Genomic DNA, 14,114 nt, shown 5'->3' with positions numbered 1-14,114 from the left:
TTGCGGGTCTGTTGCTGGAGTTGCGGGTCGGTTGCCAGAGTTTCTGGTCTGTTGCTGGAGTTGCGGGTCGGTTGCCGGAGTTTCTGGCCTCGGCGGTGAGCAGAACTGCTGACTCGCCCTCAGGTCAGGGTTCGTAATGCCACTTCCTGCTCGCTGCGCCTCAGATTTACTCTAAGAGGTTTATCAGATCAGCCGCTTACGATCAGCATGATTCCAACAGAAAACACCAGACGGCTTAAATGAATACATAACTTTATTTAAATAAATGCTTTGTCATTACAAAAAAGACAAAGGTTAAAAGAGTACATAAATTACAAGTTGAATAAATATTACACAGTGATATTCACTTTTATAATTTGAGATTTTTTTCAGGTTTTTTTTTAATCTGTCTCTCCGAATACTGACCAATATTTCCCGCTGCCACCGATGGCTCTGTCTCAGAACACCAAATTACGAAGCCCGATTGTCTTTACCACCAAAAGTCTGTTATGTACTCTGAACAAACAAGCTGAGCGGCTAACTGTCCTACTGAATAATGACCTTTAACCCCACGGAGACGGGACGTTTCCCAGAACTCCTTGTTTCTGTCTCTAACTGGATCTAAGCGGTGAACTCAGCGACTCCCTCATGCAGGCCGTGGCTAACGCCTGGCAGCGACCACGGCGCTCGCTCGCTCGCTCTTCCTCGTCCTCATCCTCTGTGTCTCGCCGCAGCGTCTCCAAACCCAAAGAGTCGTTGCTGCGATCTGAATCCAGGCCTGGGCGTCGGCGGCCCCTGTCACTTTAACTCGAAACGCGGCTGCAGGAAGGAAGTTCGCCAGGCTTTAGTCTGCTGACCTCGGGGTCGTCGTCGTGCATCTGCTGTGAGTTTGTGAAATAAGGGCAACTTGCTGTGCTTGACGTGATTCCACTGGTGTAAGTGCTGTGCAAAAGTTTTAAACCACTCCTCGTTTTTTAACTCTTTGCTAGCAAACCGTTAAATGTTCTGCTGATGCTGGTTTTGATCAACAGATCTTCCAGTTTTCTGAAGTTTCTCTTTGGATTTTAGCTCCTTTATCAATCATAATTCGCCCAACTGGGTCGATCAAATCCAATCAGTGAAGGCTAGTCTAAGTCTCACATGGGTTTTAAGTGGAAAATAGCTTCTGATCTCCTTTAGCATACTTCTGCTAATAGTGGAGCTAAGTTTTAGCTTATTGCTTTAGCTAACATTTAGCAGACTTAGCTTCCCCTAAACTGATGTTTATTAATAAATTGAAGAGTTAATTTACCTTTTCAATTAAGTTTTGGTAATCAACTGTTAAGAACTATTTAAATAGTTGAAGGATTTTTATCACTTCAAGTAAGCGCTTTAGCTTTAGCTTTAGCACTAGCCGAAATAGTGCTTAGCACACTGAGCTTCCCTTAGCTGAATGTTTTGGGTTAATTCTAAAATACCAATTGACTTGATTGATCTGTGAACTTTCAGTTTACAGATCAGACGTTTCTGTTGAAGTTTTATCGTTTTCTTCAAGTATTCGGTCTTTTATTTTGAAGTGAATAAAGACTTCAGTTCTTTTAGCAATTGCTGTTTCACAGTCTTATGGCAACATCAAACATTTTAAATGAAATTGGTTCCAGAGGATTGCAGTCTTCCAAGAGTCACTGTAATTTGAACTGAGGGTAGCACTTTAGCATTAGCATATGCTAACTAGCATGTTGGTGGTGTGTTTGCGGAACAAGCTCTTTGGTTAGCGCCAACCTCTGAAAGATGCAACTTAAATTGAAGATAAATATTTAGTGTTGCATTTTCGTTCCCAAAAAAGTGTTTTAATTTAGAGATTTATTTTAGATCCAATCATTTAAATGAACTGTTTAAGTTTGAAGAGTTTAGTTTAATCAGGGTACATGATGACAAATTTAAGAGTCAAAGTGAAAACTAAACTTGCATCCAATCTGCAGAAATAAATTTACTGTTTTTTTTTTCAATATTAGAGGGAACAGCGATGTGGCTAAATCTGTTCATCAACTATTTTCTGCATGTCAAACTTATTTTAGCTGTGAAACCTGCTGATTAGAAGACAGCTGAACTATAAAACATCAAGCAACTAAAGTCTGTCATAAAACACAATGAGAGCCTTCAGGAAGCGCAGAGCCATTCAGTAAACCAGTTTGAAGATTAAAATTGTTTCAAAGCAGGTAGGATTTTTGCACAGCACCCTGGATGCACGCATTCCCGCTCGCATTCCTCAGCTTCCCGCCTAACTCCCCGTCAATCGTTGGCATTCACATAAAAACAGAAAAAGTGAGAATCTTAGCTTATTAAGTCATCAAAGGAAGAGCAGGAAGTTCTGAAACAACGCGGACAAACGGAGCCGGGCTGAATTTAAGGGACCGACCACATTCATCATTCTTCTCTGTTAGCCTTGACCGTCGTCCTAAATATCGCCCCCTGGTGTCGCTTTCACACCAGTGCTTTAGTCTGTTTGTAGGAAGGCACAGAGGAGAAAGCGGGTCCGGAGACCCGCTCATGTCATGTTCTCACGGCGCTCCGCTGAGAAAAAGGCAGAAAGCTGAGAGACGAGGCAGTCTGTACTCCCACTGCCCTGTGAGCTGCTGCAACACGACACCTTCCAAAAAGTCTTTGTTTTCTTTACATGATCTGGCTTTTCTCTACAGGAAAAACCCTCAAAGAATATTTAAGTGATACACCATGAATATGTTGTACTGACGGGGAAACATGGCTCAAAACATAGGGCGGCCTTTTACTTCACTGAAGGCAAATAAATCACAAATAAAACCACAAAAATGAGTCAGTTGGAGAGGAAAGCGGCCCGATCGGCAAGGTTGACCCCCCGCCCCCCGAAGAAAGCAATCCCAACTCGGAAAAATCAAACGTGCTTTCCGTCGCTGAAGCTGAGTCTTTGATTTGACCAGCGGTGCTGCGTGGCGCTGCACGGCGCTGCGTGGCGCTGCGCGGCGCCCGGCAGCTTTCATAGGCACAGTTGGCATGTCAGGCTAGCTACGTGGTCGAAGAGCCGCTCACGTGTTCGTCTGCGACCGTCTGAACGCTCCGAGTCCCAAAGACGTTCGCTGCGTTGGAGAGGAAGGCCGTCGGGTTGGCGACGGTCGAACAAAGAGGAGGAAATACAACATTCTGCTGCTGGTTCTGTTTCTGAAATGGGCTCACTCTGGAACACACCAACCCGTCACACTTTCACACAGGTTTCTAATCAGGATCCACTTCTATAAGTGCTCTAAAAACCCCAGAAAAACCAGAAACCAATCATTTCTCAACCAATTCTCCATCCCACCACACACAGCTGCTCGGTTTTCTCCTCCTTCTTCTTGTGGTGAATTTTTTACAGTCAAATGAAGAGGTGGGGATCCGAAGTGGTCTCTGTAAGCAGAGAATCGTGCTTTTTCTCAGTGTCTCTGGTAAAAACAGGTTGTTGGTGTGAGCAGAGGGCGGAGCATACAGGTGTGACTCAGAAGATGCGTGGGCCCCGGGTCATGTGACGGCGATGGGGGCGGGGGAGAGGGGCCGGGGCTTTCACTCGTTGATGCTGCTCTCCAGGTCTTTGCACTGAATGTCCCCCCCGCTGTAGTCTGTCCCCGGCAGCATGACGCCGTATTTGTCCACGCACCAGCAGATGCCGCGCTTGCGGCCACGAGACGGCTTGCACTGCAAAATCAGAGAACGGGACAGTTTCAGTGGAAACGAACACAAAGCAAACCGAATGCATCGCAGCGTTCTGGGCCGCATATCTACAGCTAGAGGCGATTTGAAGAGACGAGCAACCAGCAGCCACATTCACTGGCCTGAGCGCCGACGGTTCAGAGAAACTGCCTCTGGAGCGTCGACTTCCAGGCTGAATCTAAGCAGTTCATGTCCAGCATGTGTGGGATCTGCAGTCACGTTAGTTGCCCTTTTCTTGACCTTTGATCTGTACAGATTTAGTAGAATGATTTGACGTTTTAAGACACAGCAGGTCTCCGACTTTTTGCTGATTTCCAATATTTATTTCTTGCCTGGTTGTTCATGCTAATTAAATGCGATTGCAGTCAGAGTTCTGTGTGAACGGGTTGAGACCCCAAAGTGACCGACATGCACAGAAGAACAACATCGTTGTCAGGCAGCAGCACTCCGTCCTGTAGTAATGGCCGCCGCTGACAGAAGCTGCTTCAGTCTCTGCTTACGTCCAGATTTGACGTCTTTCGGAGCAGAATTATGATGCATGTCTCACACCGATGACCTACAGGTTAAATATGTGTGATGTAGTTCCACACGCTGAAGTGGCACAGATCATGACTTCCTCTGGCTGTCCTACAACATGTCAGTGAGGTTGTTGCTCTAATGGAAGCGGTTCAGTGAAGTCACGTCTCTGAGCAGTGGAGTGTCCACCAGAACCCAGCAGGTACTGAGCCGGTACAGATGGACGGACGTTTGGCGCTAAAGCAGCCAGAAGGACTCAGCCCAGGCCTTGTTGACCTGCACTGCCCACAAACAGCCACCCAAACCTCCCAGGCCCTTAAATCCACATTTATCTGCTTTCCTCTTGGAGGATCAGGAAAGCTCCCAAAGGTTGGTTCTGCGCCACGAAACGTCAAGTACCAATTGTTTCATCGTTAAAACTGAATTTCTATCTGGGTTCCATCAGCAAACGATAAATCAGAAGGTTGTCAGTGCTTTGCACCTGCTAAACTCAATTATTAGCAATGTTTACTCAAGATTTAATCATGTGTGAGGCAACGACTGCTGCAGATGGAGAAAGGATGGTATTAAAACCTTCTGCTCGCTGCTGCCTGACCCACCTGTTTGCGCTTGAAGAAGCCTTTCCTGTCGCAGTTGGGAAGGTAGAGAGACAGCGCCATGACCCTGGAAGTGTCCTTCATTTTCTGGATGATCCCATCCAGTTTCCTCCGACAGGGACCCTTCAGAAAAATTCAGCAGTTTGTTAAAAACCAACATTTAAAACCTTTAAAAGCTCTCAGACCAGCAAACGTCCGCAACTGAACTTACAAATTCAGGCTCGTGCTTGTCGATGTCCATGGGGGAATAATCCACGCCGGCGCTGAAGGAGCGCTGCTTGCCAAGCTTCCTCTTCCGCTCTTTGTGCACTGCGATCACTTTTTTACTGTTCACAATGTCTTTGGGATGCAGCGGCATCTTGGCTGGCTGCACCACGCCCGTCACGTCCGGAGTCATGTCCACCTCCACCCGCGTCTCCCGATCTGCAGGACGACACCAACCAAACGCCGTTACACCAGGTCACAAACTGGAGGATTTGCTGCATCGGGGCAGGAATGATGCGTCTTTGTCCACCACAGGAGACAAAGCAACAAACTGACGTTGATCCAGATTCTGCAGCACAAACTCAACATGTTTGAGGGAGGAGACTAGAGCAATACTTAAATATTTGTTAGCAAGCTATGCTAACTCATCATGTTGAACTGGTGAGCAACTACTGCTAATGCGCTAACAGCAGAGCTAACCTTTGCTAACGGTAGAAACATTTAGCTCACCTAAATTATTTTGAATAAATTTTAATGTGATAATTTATTGAGTAAACTTTTGAATAAAGTTCAGTATCTTTGTTGATGTTTTGGTTGTTGACTGTTGAGGATTCTTCAGGTAGTTTTATGCTCTTATTTTGAAGTGAATGAAGGTTGTTTACACAGCTCTTCCATTTCCCCTTTAGCATTAGCTTGGACATGTTGATGTAGCATTTTAGCATGAGCTTCTGCTACATAATGTGTAGATATTGTATTCATTGACTGAACCAATGTTTAGTTAGTGCAGCTAACGTTCAGCTAGCGGTTCCCCTTGGCCTCGGTTCTGGACTCAGACCTGGACCAGAACATGATCCGAGACGCGGTTCTGCCCGCTGCTGCTTGGGTTTCAGGTTTGAATGTGAGTTTTCCCAGTGGAGATCCCTGCCCCCCGTCTGTCTCTGGGGGTTTGGCCTGTTAAGCCCGGACCCCCCACCAGGGGTCCTTTAAGGCCACAGAACGAGCCCCGGCCCCCGCGCACCCCTCCTCCCCTTTGGCTCTGCCGGCCCCCAGGTGCAGGGCTGTTGTGGTGAGTGACCCGGTTCTATCCGTCCGGTTTGGCGTGTTGCACCGAGTCAGACCCAAAGGAGCAGAGAGCGCTGTCGGAACCGAACGCGGGTGGAGTAGGGAGGGAAACGGTTGTTCTGGGTTAAAGAGGAGCAGCCTGACCCAGCGTGAGCGTCTGGAGCGGCGGGACCGGCGGGGGGCTGATTATCAGGACTTGGCTTCTGCTCCCCGTCTCTGAAATGAATCTAACAACTCATGACTTGGCAGGCCCGGCTTCGTGTTTAGATACGTCGCTGTGTCTCCGCGCTCAGACTGCCAGGCTGTCACTTGCTATAAATAAATACTTCAAGCATTCCTACATGTGACCGCTGTGGAAAAACTCATTACTCCTCGCTACAGTCCAATAATTTGGATTGAAATGCCACATATTTGGCCATAAAACGGCTGCTGAAAACAAGGTCTTTTTTTACACACATTCTTGTTTCGTGTGTAATTTCATTTGCAGCAGAACAAAAAAAGGCCATAAATTAAACACGCAGCTCGCTGACTTAAAGGGGCGGTATCATGGAAAATCAGCTTCTTTCAGCTTTTCATGCAGTGTTGCAGTTTGTTTCCATGGCAACCCTTAAACAGTTTCATAGGCCTGCGTGGACCGAGCCCCGCCCTGGAGGTGAAGCTCCGCCCCCTCTCAGCTCCTCCAGACTAGCCAGTAGCAACCAGCAAACGGCTGCTGAGCTCATTCCAGGAGCTGCTTCTCAGTTGAAAATGTTGAAGGGTTAATAGAGGAGCCATGCTGGGATGACTTCCAGCTCCAGACAGAGCAGGAGCTTCTTAAAGAGACAGAGACCCAGTTTCAAAGGCCATCCGATATGACTTTTAAGTTGCATCTGATTTACATTTTTAGCATTTTTCTAACAGCTGAAGCTAACATGGTTTCTAGATTGTGCTATAAAATGGCACCATGTGCCTGGAAAACACGTTTCTATCCCTTTGAGGAGAAATCTCAATTTAAATGTAAAAAAGCGTTAACAATCCGTTGCTCACTTTTTCCATGCTGTGGTACCGGGCCGGTTCTGGGCTCACAGGGCCTGGTTTAACTCCTGTGCAGCGCCGCACCTGATACTCCTGTTTAAAAATTTACATCTGCTCACAATTAGGCCTCATGAATATCCCAGGTTCCTCTCGGGCCGCGGGCCAGCAGTGAAAGACGAGCCCGGCTCGCTTCGTGTTTCTCTCTGCGCTGCATCGGGACGGAGCGAGGCGGGTCCGGTTCTCCCAGCTCTCACTGGGTTTCGGCGGCTCCTGGTCCGCCGCGACCCGCTTTGATTCGCTGCCTCTGAAATTACATCTTTACCAGATGTAAGACAGCAGTGAATGGAGATAAATGAGCCTGAGGGCCGCGCAGAGGACAATGACAGTAAACCATCCCGCAGCATGACGGGGCCGCCGCAGCAGGACGGGGCCGCCGCAGCAGGACGGGGCCGCATCTGAATATTTGAAGGCTTCTGCCTGAAACGCTGCAGCGCAGCAGGAAACATGCAGACTGGCTGAGTTTCCTTCCTTCTGGCTGCAGGGAAGGAAACTCTAAAGAAACGACGAGTTTCAGGCATTTGGTCATAATGTTTTGCCTGATTGTTGTTTTCAGCAAGTTTTTAAAAATCTACAGATTAAAATGTTTCTCATTTTGACGCAGCTGGAAAATCTGGAAAAGACCAGGTTCTGGTCAGATCAGTGAAGCCGGGTTGGTTCTGGTCGGGTCGGGTTGGGTCTGGTCAGAGCAGCATGAAGCAGCTCTCCCCGCAGCATTGTGAGCTCAGAACGTTCCTTTGCATCAAAACGTTTCCTGCGTTTCTGGACCGGCCGTATTAATAGCCACCAGAACAATCCGATGCCCGTCGGTTTCCAAACAGGACCTGAGGAGGAGGCGGCGCGTTTCCCAAGGAAGAGCTGCCGTCGGTAAGCAAACAGCCCTGCTGCTCCTTTGGACTCGGCTAATTTTGGTCTGAGGTCTTGTCCCATATTTGGGTTTGGGTTTGCAACAAGCCGCAGGCGAGCAGGCAGCGTCTGTTTGGGTCACCGCAGAGCAACGGCTGGCTGTGACGAACCTCCAGATACGTCCAGATAAATCCTCCGGATCTGCAGGATCTGCAGGTCCAGAGAGGATCCAGAGAGAGAGGATCCAGAGAGGATCCACAGCGAAGGTTGAACTCATTCCCACTTCCAACACCATGAATGTTCTTAAAGGGCCAGCTGCAGCAAATGCACTTGAACCAACTGTTTAAACTTCAGAGATTTCTCTGCGTTCAGGAAGAACTTCTTCATATTACTGAAGTATATACTGAGTACGGCTAACTGAGCGCAGCTAATTGAGTGCGGCTAACTGAGCGCAGCTAATTGAGTGCGGCTAACAGGGCAGCTAGCAGAGCGCAGCTAGCAGAGCGCGGCTAACTGAGCGCGGCTAACACAGTGCGGCTAACTGAGCGCGGCTAACTGAGCGCGGCTAACAGAGTGCGGCTAACTGAGCGCGGCTAACAGAGTGCGGCTAACAGGATCTCCAGCTCAGCTCTCTGATTATGGGAGCAGAAAACACGTTTCTGTTGGAAACCAAAGTTCAAAGATGCTTCTGCAATCAAATCAAAGCCGTTTTTATGTTTACTAACAAATTACATCAATCAGTCTCCAGGTTTTCATGGAAATTCATAATTGTTAGTTTATTGCAAAGTTTCTGCAGAGTTGGTCAGAAACATTTGATTTCAGAGACAAACTCCGACCTGCAGGTGGCAGTGTTTTAAACTTCAGCCTGAACGCCAACGTCCAAGTTTAACGGGTTCCATCAAGTCATTCTGGCCCGTCGGGTTGATGGACGGGAGTCTGACCGCCCCACTGGACGATGTTTGCATTCTGGATCGTCTCAATCAGCCGTGAACAGATGTTGGCACTGAAAGCCGAGGAGCGTCGACATGCAGCTCCTTCATGCTAATGGGAAACACGCTGGTACCGCCGGTCATATGTGAAGTTCTCATGCGAACATGAAACACTGGAGGCCTCGTCTGCTGATGACTGTAAATATTAATGCCAGAGTGGCGTGAGATCGTCTCGCTGGCAGAAAGCTGCACATGCAGGGTGAGACTGCTGCAGGTTTCCTGTTGCTTTGCAAGCATTCTGCCGTAGGAACCACTTCTTAATCATCCTCTGCTTCTTGGCAGAGAGAAATCTGTTGAAACATAAGGCCCTTTCAGAAGCCCCGAGGGTACAAGGCCTGCTGCCATGAAGTCATATCTGTTGGCAAGCTTCCCCGGCTCTGAGTCACTCGCAGAGCCAACAGAGCACACACCAACCCCGGAGCAACTGGATCCCAGCGCAGGAGGAGAGCAGGACTTAATGGGGAGGCGTGAGAGTTCACGGTTCCTCCTCCCGGTCCGCGTCGCTCAGCTGGTCCGCTGCAGAGACCAGACGCTGGCCGGTCCACAACCGGGCGGCTCCAGGAGAACAGACAAGCATCTTCGACCCGAACCCGGCAAGAAGCAGCAACAAACAGGAATCCACGGCCTGGACTCACTCAGGGCTGAGGTCTCCAGGAATCACACCTACAACCAATCGACCCATCAAACCCCAGGGTCTCACCCAGCAGAGGTCAAGTCCAAGAGAGATACCGGGCCTGGTTCACATGGCAACATCTTCAAAACCTGAAAGACCCGACACAATAGAAAGTCTCAAACTGATTTAATTCACCAAAATTCAACTCAGAAATCTCACAGTCTGTCAAACGTGAGTTAAGAGAGACACGGCCGACTGGGAAGAAGCAACGCTGATAGTTTGTGACATTTAACAGAAAAACTGACACAAAGACGTTGACAATGTCCACCAGACTTCCCAGTTGTTTGGACTTTGGTGTATTTTGATTCCTTTCCATGTTTCTGTCACTTCGCTTTCTGATTGGCTACATGCTGCATTCAATGGGCCGATATCGGACCAAGACGATCCAACATGTCCATGTCCCTGATACCAGACAGAGCGCTGTGAACACACAGCAGGAACGTCTCTCACCATGACCCTGAAGATCAGGTTGTATGGAGAAATCAGGACAAAAATCAGCAGGACAAAAATCAGCAGGACAATCCGTGAACTGGAAAACCACCTCAATGTTTCCAACCACAAACACCAAGAGGTCAATCTGGTTTACTTGGCTTATTGACAGTCAAACCGCCGCATCATCAGCCAATTTTCCCAAGACGATCTTACAACTTGGGGATCCTGAAACATGTTCCCTCGTTTCAGGATCCTGGGGCCTCATGGAACATCTGATGTTCAAACGTTGATCAACTGGATCTGATTGGTTGACCAACTTTAAGCTGCTTTACATGGGAACAAATTAGCCAAAAAAAGTCACATTTTCAGATTGTTCCTTTGGGCTTAATCGGGTCAAACAAAAGCAGACGCAGCGAATCGATTTTTAACTTCATCAAACCAAAACCAGCAGAGACACCGCCGCCTGTCGACCTGAACCTGAAGACGGGGTCAGCAGGTCGCCGGTCAGCAGGTTGCCGGTCAGCAGGTTGCCGGTCAGCAGGTTGCCGGTCAGCGGGTTGCCGGTCAGTTTGTGAACGGATTGTCCTCTGGAGCATTCAGACTCCGATGTCTCTGGGTGTAAAACTGCCTGACTTGTCATCACCACCAACCCACAATCCACACGGCATTGCCTGAGTCAAACACACACACACACACACACGCACGCACGCACGCACGCACACACACACGCGCACATGATTCTGACAGGCAGCTCCGGCTTCATGTGACGTCAGATAGCGATCGATGCTTCGCACAACAGCGGGTTATATTTAGAACAACGGAACACCTTGGTTCTGAAACCTTTGTCTGGACCAACTGGATCCAGTTGCTTGATGAAACCCCAGAGTGACAGACACACCTTCAATCATTCAAGACAAACGGCTCCATCTCTCAGCCTCACACACGCAGATTTAGTGGTAATCCGACTCTGAGCAGCCAGGCAGGGCGGCCTGCAAACCCGATCTGCATCACCTCCCGTTGAGCCTCAACGATGCTTTACAAACTCAATAAAGAGGAAAAAACGCGACAGACGCAAACCACGCTCTAAAACCAACATGCGTCACGTTGCGTGGCTTCTTCACTTCCAGCTTCAGTCATTCGTCCAGCAGGGCTGCATCCGCTCTGCATGGGGCCCCGGGCAGAAACAGACCCAGGATCCACCTCCAGCTGAACCCACCAACCCCTGCGCCGTCCCTTTAAACGCTTGGATGCAAAACGTGTCAGTTGTGCTAAAGGCAGAGGAAAAGTTGCATCTTTTGCAAAAGCCGAATGTATCAGTTGTGATGCAAAACTTCAGGACATCAACTAAAAGGCGCAGCATGCGGATGTAACCCTGCAGAGCATCACGCAGGAAAACACGTCGAATTCAGTTTATTTTTATCCTAAAAATAATTGAAATTCATGATTTTAGCAAAACTAAAAAAAGTGTATCAAAGATCATACATTAGAATTTTGTCCTTACTTTCCCTCCATACATTTTCCATTTATTTTACATAAATCAAGACATGTGGCAACAGGTGCAGATCAGTTTGCATCCAACAAACTGCAACACAAAAAGAAATAGTAAACTGGGATAAAAAGGATTTTTGGAGTTTTTTTCCCTCCATACATTTTGCATTTTAACAGAAAATGTGTCAACATAAAGCAGAGGAAATATAACTCTTTCACCAAAATGATCATTTTTAACTCTAAATGGTTGAAATTTGATTTGAAACTGAGGCTGGATGGTTTGCATATTCCCAGAAAGTGTAAACAAAACAATGAAAAGAGGCTTTTTGAGGCTGTTCTCCTTCCATACATTCTGCAATGTAATGAAAAGAAACTAATTTACTGAAATAAAAGTGTTTGAATCAAAACTGATTCAGTTTAAATGTGCACTAGCTGCTTACAGGTGCAGCAGGTCGCACATTCCTCGGGCCGGCTTACCTCCGGTCGCGGCTCCGGCGGCAGCGGCAGCGGCGGACTTGTAGCCCTTCTCGTTGGTGCAGACGCCGCGGCCGTGCAGCAGGGCGTGCAGCGGCTTCTCCTCGCCGCTGCGCGGCAGGCAGCGCAGCCCCTTGGTGCAGGTGCCCGTGTAGACGCCGCACGCCTGACCCTCGGCCAGCGCGCAGGTCAGGCAGCAGCCGCAGCCCGGCTCCTTCACCAGCTGGCAGCCGACAGGCACCGGCGGGCACATGGACAGCGCCTTGTCATCGCAGGGCTCGCAGGGCACGTAGGAGGCCGAGCAGCGGGAAGAGAGTCCCAGGATGATGGTGAGCAGGAGGCAGCAGCTCAGGGACATCTTCAGTCCGTCCCGGTCTGACGGACAGCCCGACTCAGCGCAGATAATCCGATTCTCACAGTTTATCCAGGAGTGCAGCGCTCCAGTAAACCCGTCATCAACAGCAGGACTTCTCTCTGGGCTTCAGGAGTTTTTCTCTCTGCAAAGTAAAAAACCAAACCAGCAGCAGCGGCGTCCTGCGCAGCCTTTCCTTCCTGTTGGTCTCCTGCAGACTCTCTCCAGCGGCAGCAGCGGCAGCAGCAGCACTTTTCCTCAGCAGACTGATCAGCTGCAGACCTGCAGAGCCTTTTAAAACAGCCCAGAAACCCGGGACCATGAATACGGCGCGCAGCAGCAGAGGGAGGCGCACTTGTTCCCGGCCTGGCCGGCGGCCAGCAGGAGGAGGAGGATCCCAGTTTCACCCCGAGGCACGGAGTGACGGCTCGACTGATGCGCAAAACCTGCGGATCCCGCAAACAAAACCACTTGTGCACCGAACCACGCGCAGCTCCTGACGTTTGCACCAAAAGTGAAAGAGAAATCAGAGGGGAGAAGTTTTCTGTTTGAGCGAAAATCCCCGCAGTTTGTCTCCTGTCAGCGCAAATGAAAGGAAAAGTGCAGGGAAGAGTTCGGGAAACCCCCCGCGGTTTGCGTTTCTTCTCGGTTTGTGCGCAGAAACTCCGCAGCACCTGTTGCGTCCAGAGGGAAGCAGGTCCTGCTGCGCTGCTTGAGCCGCAAAGTGCGCACAGGGCTGCGCTGTTCTGCTGCAAACCGCCTTTTCGAGCGCATTTTCTCCGCTTTCAATGCAAAACTCCGGAGAAATCCGCAACTTTTCCCGCTGCATTGTGAAGCTGGAGGCGTAGCTCGCCGCTAGAAGGCGCTGTTCCGCCCGGCATTCCGCAGAAATGACAGTTTTATCACATCGCCAGCCCCAAACTGCGACTTGAAGCTGTAATCCACGCTCCGCTGAGAGAACAGAAAAAACTCAGCTTTTCCGTGGAATGAGTGAGTGACTGCGTAACGATTTAATGCGGCTGCTTTGGTTGCAGAGCTGAACATCCAGGCTGCTCTGCAGCGGGAGGAATCAAAGCCGACATATCTGCGGGTTCTGCTCCCGCTTCCTCCGGCTCTTGTTTTGGAGGGACGCGTTGGGAACGTTTTAGTCACAAACGATCCTGCAGCTCCGACCCAAACAACAACAAATAAAAGCAGTTTCCAGAAACTGAGGGGCGTGACAGGATCCTGGGAGACATAAATCTGGTGATAATGAAGAGATTAATTAGGACAATAAAGCAGCAGGGTTTTAATGATGCGTCTCTGCAGGGGAAATTTCCTCCAGCTAAAGGATGTACATCGTGCTCTTTTTTTGACCACTGAAGGAACTCGATGTTCCAGCTCTTTTCTTCCCCTCTGCTCCCTTTTCTCTGCTCCATGCAAATCCTAATTCCCCCTGGATCCATTCATGCATCAATCCATCTGTTCCTCCCTCGGAGCCGCACCGCCCTCCTCCTCCTGCTCCTCATCTTCCTCCTCCTCCTCCTGCTCCTCATCTTCCTCCTCCTCCTCCTGCTCCTCATCTTCCTCCTCCTCCTCCTGCTCATCATCTTCCTCCTCCTCCTGCTCCTCATCTTCCTCCTCCTCCTGCTCCTCATCTTCCTCCTCCTCCTGCTGCTCCTCCTCCTGCTCCTCATCTTCCTCCTCCTGCTCCTCATCTTCCTCCTCCTCCTCCTGCTCCTCCTCCTCCTCCT

The 14,114-nt window shown here is 49.2% G+C and overlaps 1 protein-coding gene across 1 annotated transcript; it reads right to left on the bottom strand.

Annotated features, from left to right (window-relative positions):
* Positions 1-235: 235 nt before the first annotated feature.
* On the bottom strand, positions 236-12,649 carry LOC129374456 (insulin-like growth factor-binding protein 5). Its single transcript, XM_055052901.1, has 4 exons — positions 12,033-12,649; positions 5,002-5,213; positions 4,794-4,913; positions 236-3,663 (listed from the first exon to the last, which is right to left on the bottom strand). Exons 1-4 carry the CDS (start codon positions 12,385-12,387, stop codon positions 3,532-3,534), a joined length of 819 nt encoding a protein of 272 aa, XP_054908876.1. The 5' UTR covers positions 12,388-12,649; the 3' UTR covers positions 236-3,531.
* Positions 12,650-14,114: the final 1,465 nt, after the last annotated feature.

The sequence above is a fragment of the Poeciliopsis prolifica genome, unplaced genomic scaffold (genome assembly GCF_027474105.1).
Source record: "Poeciliopsis prolifica strain line A6 unplaced genomic scaffold, Auburn_PproV2 SCAFFOLD036, whole genome shotgun sequence".
Taxonomy (NCBI): Eukaryota; Metazoa; Chordata; class Actinopteri; order Cyprinodontiformes; family Poeciliidae; genus Poeciliopsis; species Poeciliopsis prolifica.
Note: the sequence above shows the minus strand (reverse complement) of the source record. Positions and strands in the feature narration are given on the sequence as shown.